We start from the raw sequence: 21,361 nt of genomic DNA on the forward strand, positions 1-21,361 counted from the left end.
TCCTCCACCTTGTCTTTCTTCCTCTCCTATCAGATTCCTTCTTCCCCAGCCCTTTATCTCTTTCACTAATCAACTTCCCAGCTCTTTACTTCACCCCTCCTCCCCTCCTGGTTTCACCCATCACCTTGGGGTTCTTCCTCCCCTCCCCCCACCTTCTTACTCTGACTCCTCATCTTTTTTTCCCAGCTCTGATGAAGGGTCTCAGCCTAAAACCCTCGACTGTTCACTCCTTTCCATACATGCTGTCTGGCCTGCTGAGTTCCTCCAGCACTGTGCGTGTATTACCTTCACAACTTTATGTTTCTTGCAGCAGTCTGCAATCTCTACAAATTCCCACCTATAAATCCTGCAGAGTGTTGGGTGTCCCACCAATGTGGTCATACCTTTCCTATTCCTCAGTTCTACCCATAAAGCCTCACTAGACATGCTCTCCAGTCTGGCTGAGCACTGCTGTGACATTTTCCCTGTCTGGTAATGCCACCCCTCCCCCTTTAATCCCTCCTGCAACAACAAAACCCCAGAACATTAAGCTGCTAGTAAGGGTTCCCAACCTGGAGTCCATGGGCTCCCTGCTTAATAGTATTGATCCATAGTATAAAAAAGGTTGGGAACATCCACTCCACAGCTGCACATCCATTCTATTATAGTTGTCTCTTGCAAGGCTGCACTGAAATAAGGTCATTAATGAACTCTTTGTAGTTGCCTTCATAAACCAGGTGTGACTATGGTGGGTATTCTTCAAAACTGAAGTTTACTTATCTTACAAACCCTCCACATTCTCCAACCATATTAGCTAACTTCCCACTTCACTTTTAATGGACAGCTTGGACCATTCTAGACTTGGAAATGGTGTCACATTAAATAAAAAGTTCAAGACTAATTAGTTATTGCAAATGTTAAAACAAACTGCCACTGAGGTAACTGTTAACCAAATTTTACTTACCACTTCACAAGGCATACAAAGTCATGTATTTTTCTCCATATTTCACCAAAATCGGGGGAAAACCACAACTCATTCTGGAATATTATTGAATAATACAGCAGTCAGAAGAAAAACAAGATTAGACAAATCAATGTGTCATGAGTATACAGTGGATTCTGGTTCACTGGGCATCAATTAATCAAGCAACCGGTTATTTGGGACAACTCTTACAGAAAAGCTCATTGAGAAAATAGCCAGGATTCCTTTGTTTACTTGGAAAACCTATGCTGCTTAATTGGAACAAGAGACTGTTACGTAACAGTTTCTAACTAGCCTCAGTCGTGTGACCTTGTGTGGCCGTTAAAACACTACACTGCACTTAGAGCAATCAGTTTTTAAATAGCGTCAATTGTGTGTGCTTGTGTTCAAACAGCAGTGATTTTTGTCACTGATAACTGGCAAGAAATGAGCAGCAAGACATTTCAGAACTGTTTTGCTCACTGTGGTTTCAAGTATTCAGGCTTGGAGATGCAGAAATGGATGGGATTGGGAATGAAAATGAAACAAATTATATATTTAGATACACTTAGAACAGTAACAATGCTATTATAGTACTATAAAACTGAACTGGTCCTTATAATTATTGCTGGAGGAATTCATCCAGTGTATACTACTACAACACGTTAGGAGCTGCAAAGAATTTGAAGCTATCAACAATCATCTTCAATGTTACAATGAAAATGAAGATTTAGGTCAGGCGTTCCCAACCTTTATTTGCCACGGACCTCAACCATTAATTGAGGGATCCGTGGATCCCAGGTTGGGAACCCTTGATTAAGAAGATGCAATCATCAAAAACAATATAGGAAGGCATTATCTGCACAAGGTGTCTGTGCTAATTTTGTTCACTTACAATCAATCAAAAGAACACAGAGCATACACTGGATGAATTCCTCCGGCGCTAACTATTAGAACTAATACAGTTTTATACTGTGGTAGTACTGGTAATGCTCTAAGTGGTTCTGTATTTCATTTAAATATATTATTTATTACTCAGTTACATAGTCTGTCTGCTTTATACCTTTTTAAATATTTTCATGAAACTTCGAATAATTGGGACTGCTGCCTAATTGGGCCAAAATGTACTGGTCCTGATACATCCCAATTAACTGGAATCCACTGTTTTCCAAATACAAAAATAATCTCATTTGTATAATGAAGCCAATTTAGATTACCAGCATCTGATTTCCAAACAACACACACAAAATGCTGGAGAAACTCAGCAGGCTATCAATGGAAAGAGTAAACAGTCGATGTTTTGAGCCGAGACCTTTAATTGAGACTGGGGAAAAACGATGAGAAGTCAGAGTGAGGTGGTGAGGGGAGGGGAGGAAATAGTACAAAGTGGTAGGTGATAGGTGAAAACAGGAGAGGGGGACTGGTGAAGCAAAGAGCAGGGAAGTTGTTTGATGAAACAGATAAAGGGCTGGAAAAAAGAATCTAATAGGAGAGGACAGAAGGCCATGGAAAAAAGGGAAAGGGGAGGAACATCAGAGGGAGGTAATGGGCAGGTATGGTGAGAAAGGAAACGGGAATGAGAAATGCTGAAGGGGGGGGGTGCAAAGAAGTTTGACAAATCGATGTTTATGCCATCAGATTGGAGGCTACCCAGATGGAATGCAAGGTGTTACTCCTCCAACCTGAGTGTGGCTTCATCACGGCAGTAGAGGAGGCCACGGACTGACATGTCGGAATGGGAATGGGTATTTCAACGATAAATTTTGTTCTATATAAACATTCCCAGCTCACTGACAAACTTTTGTTTCTTGTAGAAATGCACGTAACAAAACAATATGCCTTGTGGCTTAAACAGTGGCTTCTCTTATTTGCCTCTCTTGAGCTAACTCCCATTCACGTAATCAATCATTTTAGAATATCCAGTGCATGATGACGAGCAAAAAGCAGCAAGGGATGGATTAAGGGAGAAAAAGTGATCTTCAAACAAGGACATTGCTTAGGGTGCAATCTTATAAAATTGAGTAAACTTCCACCCAATTGGTTTTAGTAATGATTTAAAGTTCAAAGAAAATATATTATGAATATTATAAATATAAATTTATCAATACTTTAAAGTGTATGCTGTACTACCTTAACATTCATTTTCTCGCAGGGGTTTACAGGAAGAAGTATAATAGAATGTAGTTTTGTTGGAATACTATAATTAAGTAACATCGAAACAGCAAGCTGTTGGCCTTTACTCTCACTGTAGCAGGAGCACTCTCAATATCTCTCTCTGTCGTTAGTGATATCAAAAACAATAGTTTTTGATGGACTCTAAATCGTGGTCTCTGGGGATTTGCTATTGCTTGCATGGTGAGTGGTGGGGTGGGGGTTGATGTTGATGCTGGAGCAAGTGGGGGGGGAAGGGTTGATGCTTGCGCATAGGAGAGGGTTCTAACGTTTCTTCTCTTGTTCATTCTTTGGGATTTTCTTTCTCTGTTTCATGGACGTCCGCAAAGAGCAAAGATTTCAGGTTGTACAATGTATACATTATTTAATATTAAATTGAACCATTGAATTATCAAACCATTAACTAAGATTAGAAACTCTGAACTTTATATTTTGCTAATTCAACTGCAAATGTATTTTTTGCCAACAACATATCACACATTTCAGGGTGGAATTGGGGAATCAGTTGATTATGAAGATTAGCTTTATTTGTTACATGCACATCAAAACATACAGTGAAATACATGATGAAGTTCCGATGAAGGTTCTCAGCAGGAAACATCAACAGTTTATTCTTTTCCATAGATGCTGCCTAGCCTGCTGAGCTCCCAAGGCATTTTGTGAGTATTACTTTGATTTCCAGCATCTGCAGATTTTCTCATTTGCGACACAGTGAAATGCGTTGTTTGCGTCAACGACCAACAAAGTCTGAGGGAGTGCTGGGCAGCCTGCAAGCGTCACCATGCTTCTGGTGCCAACATACCATGCCCACAACTGACTAACCTGACCTTGGGAATGTGTGAGATAACAAAACATCCAGGGCAACACCCACAAACTGCTGGAGAAAAGTTCACAGGAAGAACTACCAAACTCCTTACAGACTGCTGCGGGAATAGAACCATCTTAGAGTTGGCACTGTGAAACGTCTGGCTACCGCACTGCATTGGTCAATGTTCACTTCTTGCTAAGCTATTTTGCCTTTTTAGTTTTTTTAGTTAAATTTTAAAGCTGCAGGCTCAGATCACTGCCGATAGCTTTCAATATTTTTTGTTACAAACCACAAATGTGAATGCAAATTGCAAACCTGTGGCTGTAAGTACTCCTGTTGGGGGAGGGGGGGGGGGAGACAGCCTACCAGGGGGAAGCAACAGTGCCTCTGACACAGAGTCCAGCCCTGTGGCTCAGAAGGGTAGGGAAAGGAAGAGGATGGCAGCAGTGATAGGGGACTCTATAGTTAGGGAGTCAGAAAGGTGATTCTGTGGATGCAGGAAAGAAACACGGATGGTAGTTTGACTCCCAGGTGCCAGGGTCTGGGATGTTTCTAATCACGTCCATGATATCCTGAAGTGGGAAGGAGTACAGCCAGAGGTCATAGTACATATTGGTACCAATGACATAGGCAGGAAAAAGGAGGAGGTCCTGAAAGCAGACTACAGGGAGTTAGGAAGGAAGTTGAGAAGCAGAACTACAAAGGTAGTCATCTCGGGATTACTGCCTATGCCACGCTTCAGTGAGTATAGGAATAGAGTGAGGTGGAGGATAAATGTGTGGCTGAGGATTGGAGCAGGGGGCAGGAATTCAGATTTCTGGATCATTGGGACCTCATTTGGGGCAGGAGTGACTTGTACAAAAAGGGCGGGTTTCACTTGAAACCTAGGGGGACCCATATCCTGGTGGGGAGGTTTGCTAAGGCAATTGGGGAGAGTTTAAACTAGGATTGCCTGGGGGTTGGGAACCAAACTGAAGAGACGGAGGAAGATGCGGTTGGCTCACAGAGAAAGCTTGGAGACAGTGCAAAAGGGAGGATAGGCAGGTGATCGAGAAGGGACGCGCTCAGACCAATAGTTCGCGATGTGTCTATTTTAATGCAAGGAGTGTTGTGAACAAAGCAGATAAGCTTAGAGCATGGATCAGTACTTGGAGCTATGATGTTATGGTCATTACAGACTTGGATGGCTCAGGGGGAGGAATTGTTACTTCAAGTGCCAGGCTTTAGATGTTTCAGAAAGTACAGGGAGAGAGGCAAAAGAGGTGGGGGCATGGCACTGTTGATCAGAGATAGTGTCATGGTCATAGAAAAGGAGGAATACATGGAGGGATTGTCTACAGACTCTCTGTGGGTGGAAGTTAGGAAGAAGAAGGGGTCAATAACTCTAGCGGGTGTTTTTTATAGACCACCCAATAGTAACAGGGACATCAAGGAGCAGATAGGGAGACAGATTCTGGAAAGGTGTAATAATAACAGAGTTGTCGTGGTGGGAGATTTTAATTTCCCAAATATCGATTGGCACCTCCCTAGAGCGAGGAGTTTAAATGGGGTGGAGTTTGTTAGGTGTGTTCAAGAAGGTTTCTTGATACAATACGTAGATAAGCCTACAAGAGGAGGGGCTGTACGTGATCTGGTATTGGGAAATGAACCTGGCCAGGTGTCAGATCTCTCAGTGGGAGAGCATTTTGGAGATAGTGATCACAACTCTATCTCCTTTACCAAAGCATTGGAGAGGGATAGGAACAGACAAGTTAGTTTAATTGGAGTAAGGGGAAATATAAAGCTATCAGGCAGGAACTTGGAAGCATAAATTGGAAACACATGTCCTCAGGAAAATGTAAGGAAGAAATGTGGCAAATGTTCAGGGCATATTTGCGTGGAGTTCTGCATAGCTACATTCCAATGAGACAGGGAAAGGATGGTAGGGTACAGGAACCGTGATGTACAAAGGCTGGTGTAAATCTAGTCAAGAAGAAAAGAAAGCTTACGAAAGGTTCAAAAGGCTAGGTAATGATAGAGAGCTAGAAGATTATAAGGCTGGCAGGAAGGAACTCAAAAAAGAAATTAGGAGAGCCAGAAGGAGCCATGAGAAGGCCTTGGCCAACAGGATTACGGAAAACCCCAAAGAATTCTACAAGTATGTTAAGAGCAAGAGGATTAAGATATGAGAGAATAGGACCAATCAAGTATGACAGTGATAAAGTGCGTATGGAACCGCCAGAGATAGCAGAGGTACTTGATGAGTACTTTGCTTCAGTATTCACTACAGAAAAGGATTTTGGCAATTGTAGGGATAACTTACAGTGGACTGAAATGCTTGAGCATGTAGATATTAAGAAAGAGGATGTGCAGGAGCTTATGGAAAGCATCAAGTTGGATAAGTCACTGGGATCAGCTGAGATGTACCCCAAGCTACTGTGGGAGGTGAGGGAGGAGTTTGCTGAGCCTCTGGCGATGATCTTTGCATCATCAATGGGGACAGGAGAAGCTCCGGAGGATTGGAGGGCTGCGGATGTTGTTCCTTTATTCAAGAAAGCGAGTAGAGATAGCCCAGGAACTTATACACCAGTGAGTCTTACCTCAGTGGTTGGTGTTGATGAAGAAGATCCTGAGAAGCAGGATTTACAAACATTTGGAGAGGGATAATATGATTAGGAATAGTCAGCATGGCTTTGTGAAAGGCAAGTCATGCCTTACGAGCCTGATTGAATTTTTTTTGAGGATGTGACGAAACACATTGATGAAGGAAGAGCTGTAAATGTAGTGTATATGGATTTCAGCAAAGCATTTGACAAGGTACCCCATACAAGGCTTATTGAGAAAATAAGGAGGCATGGGATCCAAGGGGACATTGCTTTGTGGATCCAGGACTGGCTTGCCCACAGAAGGCAAAGAGTGGCTGCAGACGGGTCATATTCTGCATGGAGCTCAGTCACCAGTGGTGTGCCTCAGGGATCTGATCTGGGACCCCTACTCTTCGTGAATTTTAAAAATTACCTGGATGAAGAAGTGGAGGGATGGGTTAGTAAATTTGCTGATTCACAAAGGTTGGAGGTGTTGTGGATAGTGTGGAGGGCTGTCAGAGGTTACAGCGGGACATAGATAAGATGCAAAAATGGGGTAAGAAGTTGGTGATGGAGTTCAACCCAGATAAGTGTGAGGTGGTTCATTTTGGTAGGTCAAATATGACGACAGAATATAGTATTAATGGTAAGACTCTTGGCAGTGTGGAGCATCAGAGGGATCTTGGGGTTCGGGTCCATAGGACACTCAAAGCAGCTGTGCAGGTTGACTCTATGGTTAAGAAAGCATATGGTGCATTGGCCTTCATCAACCATGGGTTTGAGTTTAGGAGCCGAGAAGTAATGTTGCAGCTGTTTAGGACCCTGGTCAGACCCCACTGGGAGTACTGTGCTCATTTCTGGTTGCCTCACTATAGGAAGGATGTGGAAGCCATAGAAAGGGTGCAGAGGAGATTTACAAGGATGTTGCCTGGATTGGGGAGCATGCCTTATGAGAACAGGTTGAGTAAACTGGGCCTCTTTTCATTGGAATGATGGAGGATGAGAGGTGACCTGATAGAGGTGTATAAGATGATGAGAGGCATTGATCTTGTGGATAGTCAGAGGCTTTTTCCCAGAGCTGAAATGGCTAGCGCAAGAGGGCACAGGTTTAAAGTGCTTGGAAGTAGGTACAAAGGATCAGGGGTAAGTTTTTTTTAATACACAGAGTGTGGTGAGTGCGTGGAATGGGGAGCTGGCGACAGTGGTGGAGGCGGATATGATAGGGTCTTTTAAGAGACTCCTGGACAGGTACATGGAGCTAGAAAAATAGAGGGCTATGGGTAACCCCAGGTAATTTCTTAGGTAAGGACATGCACAGCAAGCTTTGTGGGCCGAAGGGCCTGTATTGTGCTGTAGGTTTTCTATGTTTCTATTTAAACAGAGGTCTGATGTCTCATCCTTCAGAAAGAGAATTATACAAATGCTAAGCAGAGAGAAACTCATTTACCTATTAGGTGAATGAATTTCAAAAGGTGAAAAGATGTACTTTGATAAGACTGACAGAAGGGACGATAGTGCAAGGGAAAGTGTGGTGGAATAAAATACCTTGGGCCAGAGGGTGGCACAGTGGTGTAGTGGATAGTGTAACAGTTTGCAGTTGTTCCAGCACATCTTTAGCCTGTGTTAGTCATTGACATAAAGCAAAACATGTTACTGTGTTTCGACAACTAATCTTGATTTTTTAATAATACACGATGACACTGATTCTAGAAAGCCATGAATGTGTCAAATCAAAAGATGCTGATTATTATGACAAAACTAATTGCAGAAGGCTAAAAATGGCACAAACAGATCATTTTGTATTTCCCAAAAATCAACTAGTATTTTTTCTCTGACGTACTTACATCCACGCTTAATGCCAAAAGATGTTCCGAATTCTCTGAATGATAAAGGATTTGCAATAGTGGATGGAAAGGAAGGTTTGTGGCGACAAAATTCTTTCCAAGATCACTTGATCTAAATATTCTGCCACCATTACTCCTTCCAGAAACATCAGCAGTAAGGATCACCTAAAAAAAAGGGAAAAACAACAATCAATATTTTAAAATCCACAGCTAAAATTCCATTTGTAAAGGGGGTTTCTTCTTTTCCTTTGTTACTGTGTATGTTATTCAAAATGGCTTCTTTGTTTTGTTAAAAGTAGGAATGCTTCTTTGTTGCGAGAGAGTGCTGGAAGCTTGTTTGGGTTAAAATTTACTGATAACGAGAATTGTATTCCTTTGTAAACCAATTGGGATTAATGTTGTTCTTTCTTCTGAGTCTGTGAGCTATTGTTGGTGGGCTTTTGGGGAGATCGGTGTGAGGGGCTGAGAGAGAGAGGACACGATGCTGTAAACTGGGCGAGGAACAGACCCCAAGCGGGGGTCCGAGGCTAGGAGGTACCCCGAGAAGAGGAGACGAAGATAGATGTGTCTGGTTGATCACTTCGGGTGGTCCTGAGCTGCGAGTCGAGGAGTTCGGAGGGGATCGAATGGTGGCCAGAAGACTCCAGGAATTGAGCTCCAACGGTTGTGCACGAAGTGGTTTGGACTTTGATAAGTTTGGCGCCTTTTCTTTATTTTCTTTTCCTCCATATATACTGTATCGTTATTAATCACTTAGTTATAGTAATCTTTATAAATTGTACTCATTTAATCGCATATGGTGTACTGTCTGTTCTTTGGCGAGGCGGGACATCACACAGCATCCACACCAGCTGATTACCCAGTTTGGCGGAGCCAAAGGCTGCTCCCCCTAGACAAGAACGAGCTGAGCGAGCCTGAGGCGACCCAGGGGGTTACACATTTAAAATACAGAGTAAGGTCTCAAGCTGTTTGTCAATGCTGTCCAGAATATTACAGTGTCACAGCTAAAACTGCTGCCCCATCTGGTGCCGTCACTGTGGAATGCACACATTATCCTCGTGACCAGTGCTCCCAAAAGTGTGCAGGCTGGTGGTAACTGCCTAGTGTGTGTCCATGAATGGGAGAACCTTGGGGCAGCTTATGGGCCGAGAAGAAAATAAAATGGTATCAACATAGGCCCACGAATCCCTTGGTTAATGGTAAGGGTCTATGGGAACTCCAATGAAGTATTAGCAAAAATCAGATTTTATCATCAGTGCAGAGTCAATTGGTGAGAAGATCTGTTTTTGTATGGTATTACTGAGCTCTGATAACAGAACAGCACCCAACAGACCCTTTGGCCCATCATAAACAAGAGAAAATCTGCAGATGCTGGAAATCATTGTGGGCTAAAGGGCCTATACTGTACTGAGCAACACACACAAAATGCTGGAGGAACTCAGCAGGCCAGGCAGCATCTATGGAAAAAAGTACAGTCAATGTTTTGGGCCAAAACCCCTCGGCAGGACTGGTGAAAAATAGATGGAGTAGATTTAAAAGGTGGGAGGAGGAGACTGACGAAGGGTCTCGGCTTGAAACGTCGACAGTGCTTCTCCCCATAGATGCTGCCTGGCCTGCTGCGTTCCACCATCATTTTGTGTGAAATGCCTAAACTAATCCCTTTTGGCTACACAATATCCATACCCCTCCATTCGCTACACATTATGTGCCTATCTAAGAACAGTTTCAATGCTTCTACCATATTTGCCTCCACTTAAAACCTTGCTAGACCATTCCAGATACCCCACAGTGTAAACCAAAACTGACCCTCATGTCTCCTTTGAACTTAACCCCCCCAGCTTAAAATATATGCCCTCAAGTGCTAGACATTTCAACCCCCAGGGAAAAAGATACCCCTTTCAAAGCATCTGCATCTTTTCTATAATGGGGTGATACTACAGATGTGGCCTAACAAAAGTTTTTATATAACTGCTAACAACTTTGCAACTTCATGAACTCAATTCCTCAACCAATAAAGGCAAGCGTGCCACATGCCTTATTTACCACTACTAACCCGTGCAGTCACGTTCAGCAAGCTATGACTTGGACCCCAAGATTTCTCTAAACATATTCACTGTTATTTTTGTATCATCTGCAAATTTACTAATCCAGATTAATATTTTTATCCAGGTTATTTATAATTTATCAGACAAACTGTAGTGGTCTTACTGCAGATCCCATGGAACACTACTAACCATGTACCTCTAGACATACATTATTACTTCACATGCAGATGAAATGGAATGAATAGCCACAAATTTATAAGAGCAAATTTGGACATCTTTATGAAGACATTTCAAATCCATTTAACTCCGAGAGGCAGATATAAACCCAAACGAAATCCTAATTTATTCACCATCACAACACTGTGATGCTGGGGGGGGGGGGGGGGGGAGAGGGGGGAAGCAATTATCAGAAGCTTGAGAAATTGATGTTCATGTCATCAGGCTGGAGGCTACATTTCACCTGTGAGTCTGTTGGGGTCATCTTGCCACCTCCTCACCATTCCCCCACTCCCATTTCTCTCTCACACCTTATCTCTTTACCTGCCCATCAACTCCCTCTGGTGCTCCTCCACCTTCTCTTTCTTTCATGGTCTTCTACCCTCTCTTATCAAATTTCCCTTATCCAGCCCTTTTCACCTATCAACTTCCCAGTTCTTTACTTCGCTCCCTCCCAGTTTCACCTATCGTTTACCTCCCCCCACCTCCTTGCTCTGACTTCTTTTTTCCAGTCCTGATGAAAAGGTCTCAGTCCAAAACGTCAACTATGTACTCTTTTCCACAGATGTTGCCTGGCTGACTGAGTTCCTCCAGCCTTTTGTGTGTGTTGCGAGGCTAAGCAGGTACTACACCATGCCCAAGGGGGACCTGCAGCAGGGAACAAGCACCTTACACCATCTTTGGTAGAGACGCATCTCCACACTGTCACCCAAAGTGTATCTGCACCCTCCCCCCCACCCAATTTAGGGTATCCCATTTGCTACTGAGAACATGGCTTCCTTTCCACAGCAGAAAGGCAGAATTGGGTGCCTGCTTTCAACATCAAATGGGAGAGCAAATTTTCATTTGCCAGTCACTTCTTCTGACTTCAGCTATCATGTTGACTTCTTTCTGCCCTTCGCCTCTGATATATTTGCAACAGGTGCAAAGCACACTCATGAAACAGAAGCTCATCTTGCATCCAAGCACAGTTCAAATCCTTGGAAATCAAAACTTATCTGAACAACTTCAGATAAAACCTTAGCTGTTCAGTTTTAATGCAGGCTCTCCAGCTGTAACTTTCCTAGTTTACCTACCCTACTATCCAACCTGCTGACTGTCCCAACATTTTATTTGCTACTTCTAACTACCTGAACTCCGCCATGGACAGTCCCAAGCCTGGCTGTGAAAGGATGAAAGTTGGGAACGGAGCTAGCAACCCCAATCTGTAAAACACAGAGCTACAGAAATGCCAGCAGAGGTTCCAAAGACCTTGAGGATTCTGGCAAGCCGCTATCAACAGCCAATGTCCCAGTAGGGGTGATGGGCTTAAAGAAAAACAAAAAGACCTGGTGTATTTTGAAACAGCTTCTTCCCCACCACCACTAGAATATGTATACTTATGCACTGGAGCATAATTAGGCCATTCGGTTCATCAAGTCTGTTCCAATTCCATCATTGCTGATTTATTATTTCTCTCAAACCCCCCCCCCATTCTCCTTGTAACCTTTTACACCTTGACTAATCAAAAAATTATCAACCTCTGCTTTATATATAATCAATGATTTGGCCTACACAGCTGCTCATTCAATGAACTTGACAGATTCATCACCCTCTGACCGAAGAAATTCCTCCTCATTTCAGTTCTAAATAAATGTTTCGCTGAGGCTGTACCCTCTATTCCTAGAATCTCCTACTAAAGGAAACATTTTCTCCATGTCCACTCTATCTAGGCCTTTCAATATTTGATGGGTTTCAATGAGATCTCCTAATAATATATTACTGTAATTAGCTTTCTATGTAAAGCACTGTACTGCTGCTGCAAATCAACAAATTTCACGATATTTATCAGTGCTATTAAACCTGATTCATATTCTTTTGTTGATATTTATCTTGTAGTCCATAAACACCATACAGTAAAAAAGTCTTATTTCATAGTCCAGTTATTAAAAATAATTTCCTACTTTTAAAAGTCCTCTTGTATTGATTAAGCTGCCCATATGTGCCTGATCAAGTTTTTCCATACCCTGAACATGGTCAAGTTTATTATCATAGAACGATAGACATGCATATAAACGAGACAAAGCTTCTCCGAAGCAGGGAATAAAGCACTGCAGCATACATAACACATATTAACTTATGAAAATAAGGATGAAATCTACAGATGGATCACAAATAAATAAACAAACTAAAACACATAAATTAAATATTGTAAGGTACATAACAGATTAACCAGTGACACTTTGAATGTGATGCCACAAGGAGTTCACAAGCTTAATAATCTGAAGGAAGAAACTGTTTCCCCTCCTGACTGTTCTTGTTTTCATGCATAGCAGCCCAAAGTGATCAATTTCACAGATATGAGCATGGCATACCAGTGCTGACTACGCAGAATGGACGACACCTGCAGGTTAACATGATGCAACACAGTAATCCAGGGCTGTCAATCCTAACTTTGACTACAGCAGGAGGTCCAAAATCAATAAAATGTAAGAACACTTTAAAAACAATAGAAAGTAGCATTATATCATTTGAACAGATCTAGCAATCAAATATGATTTACCTTTCCAGAGTTGTCAGGACCAATAGCAATTCCAAATTCAGTACGAATGAATGTATTATTGATGAGTTTTGTAATATCAGAGTAAGTCTTCCCATAATTATCACTGAAAGAAAAGTAAAATACAATAAAGCCCAGAATAATTAAACAATATTTGAAAGTGCCGAGTATCATGGGCCCCTTATCTAAGAAAGGATGTGCTGGCATTGGAGAGTCCAGACGAGGTTCACGAGAATGATCCTGGGAATGAAAGCGTTAATGTATGAGGAGCTCTGGGCCTGTACTTGCTGGAGTTTAGGATCTCGTTGAAACCTATTGAATATTGAAATGCCTACTGGACATGGAGGTGATGTTTCCTATAGTGGGGGAGTCTAGGACCAGCGGGCACAGCTTCAGATTACAAGAAAGTCCCTCAGAACAGAGAACAGGAGGAATTTCTTTAGCCAGAAGGTGATGTATCTGTGGAATTCATTGCCACAGAAAACTGCGGAGGCCAACTTATTGGATACGTTTAAAGCAGATGTTAATAGATTCTTGATTAGTTGGGTCATCAAGGGTTACTGGGAGAAGGCAGAAGAATGGGATTAAGAGGCAAAATAAATCAGTCAAGATGAACTGGCAAAGTGGACTAGATGGGCCAAATAGCCTAATTCACTCACTTGAGGTATATATAGTGAATCTGAGGCCAAATGAACATGTTGGCCTTTATTACGCTGTTTGCTATTTGTATTAATTGCTTGGGTAAAAACATGTACTATACAAGTCTGCAACTGATGCAAAGCTAGGTGAAAAATAAGGTATGAGAACTTGCAAAGAGGTACAGACAGAATGAGTGCAGGAAGGCAGCAAATGTATTCTGTGGGACCACATTCAAGAGAACAAAAATTCTTTAAATACTGAGAGATTTGCAAATGTTGGTGTACAAAGGGCTCAGTGTATTAGTTCATGAGGCAAATATACAGGTAGAGCATGAAGACAAGAATTGGCAAAAGGCAGAATCTGATACATAATACTAGAAGACATCAGAGGCTCAAGCAGCATCAGTGGACACAAATGCTGTAAGTTGATGCTTCAGGTCAAGACCCTGCATCAGGATGGAGGGAAAAGGAAAGATTACCAGTATATTGGTAAATTGGTTTATTACAGAGGCAGGGTGGACATAGGTCTCTAAAAAGGGGTTATGAAGCACTCCTTCCTTCTGCTAGCCCATTGGTTACCCCTGGGTAAGATGTAGCACCTGCTTAGCATCCCCCACCCCGCTGATCAGGGTCACGTGAAGCCTTGGAAGCAGGTGATGGATGGACATATCAACAGCCGGTTCATATCAGGTCCTGGTTATACGACCACTGACGCCAGGCAATCTCTGAAGAGTATTGATAATAGCTGGGGTCACTCATCTTGTAAAGACACTGCCCAGAAGGCAATGCAAACCACTCCGTTGTTTGGCGTGTTGGGGAGGAAGCATTAAGAAGAGGGACGCCTCACGTCTTAATAAGCTGGTAAGGAAGGCGGGCTCTGTCGTGGGCAAAGTACTGGAGAGTTTAACATCGGTAGCTGAGCGAAGGGCGCTGAGTAGGCTACGGTCAATTATGGAAAACTCTGAACATCCTCTACATAGCACCATCCAGAGACAGAGAAGCAGTTTCAGCGACAGGTTACTATCGATGCAATGCTCCTCAGACAGGATGAAGAGGTCAATACTCCCCAATGCCATTAGGCTTTACAATTCTACCGCCAGGACTTAAGAACTTTTTAATAGCTATTATTAATGCTTTTTGAGATAGTGATTTAGATGCATATCATATTTTTTACTGAGTTAAGTATTGTATGTAATTAGTTTTGCTACAACAAGTGTATGGGACATTGGAAAAAAAGTTGAATTTCCCCATGGGGATGAATAAAGTATCTATCTATCTATCTATCTATCCTGTAGAAAAATTTCCCAAGAACAATCATGGTCGTGGAAAGGCCATGATTGTCCACGTCATACCACTCTGCACAAATGAACGAAAGCTCAGACATGCAGCAAGCTCTAAGTGAGACAGCTGTCACTGCTATTCCTTACTTTAAAATAAATTTATTTTTCAGACATCCCTAACTACAGCATGGTCTATTAATCACCTCAAATTCTTTTCTGCAATGGGATTCATTATTCTCTAAACCTACAAGTTCAAACTCATTAATGTAACATCATCGGCTGTCTCAAATTTCCATTTCAAAAGACACTGAAAGTTTTATACATGCTACCTTCTGTACAACTGTGATTGTCCAAAGTGTTTGCCCAACAATGGCAACTGGAAAGTTGTCAATGCCAAGAGAACCTGTAAGTGAAAAAAAATACATGTAATCACATGACCAAAACAGTTTGCACTCCAAAAGGAAAATATTTACATTCATAGAAGATGTGAAAAAAAAGCTGTCCAACTCAACTTCCATTTTCTAGTTTTTGATTTATGGCCAATAGGTCAGTAATCACAGCAGCATAGCAGAGTAATGGTCAGCATAAAGCTTTATAGTGCCAGTGACCCAGGTTCAATTCCTGCCACTGCCTGTAAGGAGTTTGTATGTTCTCCCTGTGACCCCGCGAGTTTCTCTGGGTACTCTGCTTTCCTCCCACAGTCCAAAGACGAACTGGTTGGCAAGTTAATTGGTCATTGCAAATTGTCCCGTGAATAGGCTACAATTAAATTGGGAGATTGTTGGGCAGCACAGCTCGAAGGGCCGGAGGGCCTGCTCCACACGGTATGTAAATAAATAATAAATAAAAATACCAGATGAGCATTCAAGAAAAAGTTAAACAGACCTAGTCAAACTTCTCTTTCTCAGAGCTGATAGTTGTCATTTATGAAATTTATTCCACCAAATAAAACAAACATGATAACAAAATTTCTTACTACAATGTGAGGAAGACATCCACGCTTTACTTTAAAAAACTTTACACATTTTGTATGTGTCACTATTTGCAATTCACAGTCAAAAGAAAATTATCTGATGGTCAAAACATGACACACATTCACGAATTCTGTTCGGCCACCTCTGCAGCAGCCAGTGCAATACATTTCCCATACCAGCAGACTGTGAGGAAGATCTTTAACAATATTGCCAAGGATCAAAGATCAACTTTATTCAGCATATACATTTGGATGTATTAGAAATTTGTTGTAATATGTTGGTGCAACTTGCAACAAAAACAATTATAATTATAAAAATAAACTTAGAAGTTGAAGTACAGATATGGAATAAAATGGGTATAAGTACATAAACATAATCACGTATTACAATGTAAACAGAATTACAGAAAAAGTGGTTTAAAGTGTTTACAAATTTCTGTAACCCAAATGGCAAAAAGGCAGGTTGGCTTTTACTTACCTCAAAAGCATTCACAAATCACTCCCCTAAATTTGAGATATGGATTAAATTTGTCTTATGTAATATGTGGACAAACAAATTCATTATAGAAAAGTTCTTTCAAAACATGCTGAATAAAAGATTACTTTAATATGCACATAAAATTTCAGCCATCCAAGACCATAATAAAAGTGTCAACTTGAAAACTGATTAAATCTCATTTTTGTTTTCTCAAATTTGACCAGGCTTATCTTACATTCCACAAGATGTATGTACAGACTCCAGAGAACATTTAATGTTTCCTTTAAAATAGCCGCCCACCTCTTTGTTTCAGCATGGTGCTGACATTTCAGGTTACAAATGTACAGACAAAACTAAGAAAAACATAGTTCAGATAATACTTACACCAGTTCCATCACCAACCCATGCCAATGTCACAGATCCACTCAGGTCCACAAACTGATACTGCAAAAATAAGTGTTTAGCATTTTTATTGCAAAGAAAAATATGTCATATCCTGATTTGAATTTATCTACTACAGGGCAGAGTTCTTCCCGCCACTACCCCATAACACCGCTAACCTGTCTCAGAGTTGTCTTGCAGCGCTGTATGGAGTTTGCATGCTCTCGTGTACCACAAACAAAATGCTGGAGGAACTCAGTAGGTCAGGCAGCAAGTACAGAGATAACTTTCCCCGAGGTTTCCATATTCTCACTGTGACCATCTGGATTGCTACAGCTCCCTTCCATGCCCCAAAGTTACAGAGTCTGGTAAATTAACTGGCTACACTAACATTATGGGTGGTGGGGTGGAGATATGTCTCTACCAAAGGAGGTGTAAGGTGCTCCTTCCCTCTGCTAGCCTGCAGGTCACCCTTGAGCAAGGTGTGGCATCTCCTTGGCCCCCCTTCTCTGCCTCCCCCCCAATTTGGGTTGTGTGAAGCCATGGGAGCAGGTGGTGGATGGTAAAATGAGCAGCCGGTGCGTTTCACAAGTTCTGGTTATGTGACCACTGATGCCAGGCAGACAATCTCTGAGAGTATTGATAATGGCTGGGGTCATCCGTCTTGTAAAGACACTGCCCAGAAGAGAGCAACAGCAAGCCATTTCTATAGAAAGATTTACCAAGAACAATCATGCTCATGGGAAGACTGTGATCACCTATGTCGTACAGCATAGCACATTAAGATTGATTGAACACTAACATTACCCCTAGTGGGGGGGGAGGGTAGAATGATCAAGGAGTTGGGGAGAGGGATGTGCCTGTTCTCTCATTCTTTCTTATAAATACCATTACAATATTGAATAGTGAAACTCAACAGTGAATAGTAAAATTGAAATATTGAAAGGACTTGGTAGTGAGGATCTAGACAGAATGTTTCCAATAGTGGGGGAGTCTAGGATCAGAGGGCACAGCCTCAGAATAGCAGGATATCCCTTTAGAAAAGAGGTGAGAAAGAATTCCTTTAGCCACAGGGTACTGAGTCTGTGAAATTCATTGCTACAGACGGGTGTGAAGGCTAAATCATTAGGTACTGTATATTCAAAGCAGAGCTTGATAGCCCCTTGATTAGTAAGGGCTTCAAAAGATATGGGCAGAAAGCAGGAGAATGGGTTTGAGAGGGAAAATGAACTTTATACACCTGTGTTTCAACATTTCCACTGACCAGTTACAACTGCCACCAACACCACCCTTGATACTTCTGAACATGTCCGGTTGCCTCAAATATTTCCAACTTTCTAGATTTTACCTGGAACTCCTTGCTAGCTTGTCCAACTTGGAAATTTGCCCTTAAAGGTTATGCATGGCAGAAGGACGAAGTAACCATGGTTGCAAAATGTGCTTGGCCAACAAAATGTATTAATGTTCGAAGTATGTGATGCGTGGCAAATGACAAATAATTATCCAAACTAGTGCCTGTCACAGCACACTCAAAATCCCATCTAAACTTTATCTGAGGGGATGGTAAAAATCTCTAGAGAAAAAGGCTGCAAGTAGTGGTGACAGTAGTGGATCATCCAAGCCATGATTGCTAATACAATTGGGTAGGAGGTATAGGAGCCTTAAGGTTATCCTACAACCATCAGGCTCCTATCTAAATGGATAACTTCATTCACCTCAACACTGAACACTAACTATGGACTCACTTTCAAGAACTCTACAATACATGTACTTGGTATTATTTATTTATTATTATTCTTTTTTTTTTGCACAGTTTGTCCTCTTTCGCACACTGGTTGCTTGCCCGTCTTTGTGAGTAGTCATCTACAAGGAGAACCTCCATCTTGGGAACTAGCCTACAAAGAACCCCGGACATCTTCAAGCAGCGGTGTCTCAGAAAGGCAGTGTCCATTATTAAGGACCTCCAGCAGCCAGGGCATGCCCTTTTCTCACTGTTACCATCAGGTAGGAGGTACAGAAGCCTGAAGGCACACACTCAGCGACTCAGGAACAGCTTCTTCCCTTCTGCCATCCGATTCCTAAATGGTCATTGAACCCTTAGACATGACCTCACTTTTTAAATATATATTATTTCTGTTTTTTTGCATAATTTAACCTACGGTATTCAATATACATATACTGTTATTTATTTATTATTATATTTTGTGTTTTTTTTCTTTTACATTATGTATTGCATTGAACTGCTGCTGCTAAGTTAACAAATTTCACGACACACGCCAGTGATAATAAACCTGATTCTGAGAAGCAGCATCCACCATCCAGGCCATGCTTTGTTCAGGCAGGAGGTACGGGAGCCTTAGGTCCCACACCACCAGGTTCAGCAAGTTATTATCCTTCAACTATCAGACTCCTGAACCAGCCTGGATAACTTCACACCCCTCAACTCTGAACTGATTCCACAGACTCGCTTTCAAAAACTCCCTATGTTCTCAGAATTATTTTTCTTTTTTATTTATTATTTGCACGATTAATCCTGGTTTGCACATTGGATGTATGTCAGTCTTTGTTATCTATAGCGTTTCATAAACTCTGTGGTATTTCTTTATTTTCCTGTAATGCCCAGAAGAAACTGAATCTCAAGGGTGCATATGGTGATATGATAATAAAGTTACTTTGAACTTTAACGCCAATGACATTTTAACTTTTCAATGAGTGTGCTAGGAAGAACTTTCTTAATGCACGGTGAACATCAGTATGGTTGTTGCTAGCTGACAGCTGGTGATCAGATGCCTGGTATTTTCTGAGAGAGGGTAAAGGTCTATTCAGCAGCCGTTGATAGTCTTGGCTGGTCATGTTTGACAGCAACTGGAAGAGCTGTGAAAAATTTTATCCCACCCCAAAGATCAGGCATCATTCAGAACCATTATAACAGTCAATTAGATGGAAAACTCATCTACCTTAATTGCTCACATCACATGCACTGAGAAGAAATATATTTTGTTGCTCTATCACCAAATTTCACAAACTGCAGACTGAACACAATCCTACATCAACTTTTCTGAAATACCAATCACTGAAAGTGACTCTTTCCTCTCCACTGATCTCCCTCCTGGCACTTAGTGGGACAAGCACTACATCTATCCCTTTACCTGCTCCTCACCGCCACTCAAGGTAGATTGGGGAAGCACTTCGTTAAGCAGATTCGCTCTATCCGCTGCAAAAGGCAGGATTTCCTAGTGGCTACCTATTTCAATTTGACTTCCTATTCTCATTCTGACATGTTGGTCCATGGCCTCCTCTACTGACACTATGAGGCCGAACTCAGGTTGGGAGGAACAATACCTTATATTCCGTCTGGGTACCCTCCAACCTTCTCCCCATTCTGGTTCCCCTGTCACCCCTCTTTTCCTCACGTCCATCACCTCCCTCTGGGTCCCCTCCTCTTTCCCTTTCTTCCATGGTCCACTCTCCTCTCCTATTGGATTCCGTCTTTTCAGTGGAAAAGTTAGTCTTGCAAAAAAAGTTAAACACATGACAACAGTTTCTGTTTGCCACACAAACAAAGCTATTGCCTCAGTAATGCTTGGGCAAAATATGTTTTGTGTGGGATACCAAAACATTAAGGCTCTTGGGCTTCACTCAAATCTGAAAACAGCTTTCAATTGATTTTAAGTCTATTACTCCCAAGCTAAGAGTAAAAGAAGGGAATAGAATTTATAGAACCATCCAAGAAGTTCTGCACGATTATAGTGTAGTAGTTCACATTGTACAGCAGCAAAGCACCAACACTGAATCAAGTGAAGACCCAATTTCAGACTATTTGGCAGAGTAGCACATCACACAGGAAGATGGAACTATTTCAGTACAGCAGTTAATCGCTTAACTGCTGAGACCATATGCCTTTGTACCCAAATGCAGATAACACCATAAAAAGCTATTTTTGTAGCAGACAGGCAAATTCACTAAGACAAGGTGACATTAGCTATACAACTAATTTTATGTACTGCAAACTTTAAAAATAAATTTATTGTGTACAAGGCAATTTATATTCTATTGAGGAAGTTCTGGGTTTTGGGGCTATATTACCATGGCAACTAATACCAGAGAACACAGGCAAGCTACAAGCCAAGAATATTCCAGCTTATTTGTACAGATGGTGGCATATTTTTCTACAGAGAAAGAAACTTAAAACTTGAAACCTGACATAACTAAAATGACTCTGCGGGTTTCAAACAGGTCATTGGCTTGGAATGTTGGGTACTTCCATTGCTGCGTTGTTTATAGCAAGTTACAAAGGACCTGGCTGGGAAATTAACTGGTCACTGTAACTTGTTAAGTGTGTAGGTGCGAGGTGGAGTCTGGAGAGAGATTGTGTAAATATAGGGGAAGATGGAGATTTCTGTAAATGGACCTTGGATGGTTGTGTGCAGATTCAGTGAGATAAAGGGTCTGTTTCCATATTGTATCTAGCTAATCACAAAAC

At 41.6% G+C, this 21,361-nt stretch overlaps 1 protein-coding gene across 1 annotated transcript in view; it reads right to left on the reverse strand.

The window, feature by feature from the left end:
• Positions 1–21,361, reverse strand: part of LOC140717355 (sortilin-like) — a 55,270-nt gene that overhangs the window by 26,879 nt on the left and 7,030 nt on the right. Inside the window, exons 2-6 of the mRNA XM_073030861.1 lie at positions 16,882–16,941; positions 15,376–15,449; positions 13,132–13,234; positions 8,329–8,493; positions 944–1,017 (exon numbers count right to left, since the gene is read on the reverse strand). Of these exons, the coding sequence (XP_072886962.1) occupies positions 944–1,017; positions 8,329–8,493; positions 13,132–13,234; positions 15,376–15,449; positions 16,882–16,941 (476 nt within the window). The remainder of the gene's footprint in view (positions 1–943; positions 1,018–8,328; positions 8,494–13,131; positions 13,235–15,375; positions 15,450–16,881; positions 16,942–21,361) is intronic.

The sequence above is a fragment of the Hemitrygon akajei genome, chromosome 27 (assembly GCF_048418815.1).
Source record: "Hemitrygon akajei chromosome 27, sHemAka1.3, whole genome shotgun sequence".
Classification (NCBI taxonomy): Eukaryota; Metazoa; Chordata; class Chondrichthyes; order Myliobatiformes; family Dasyatidae; genus Hemitrygon; species Hemitrygon akajei.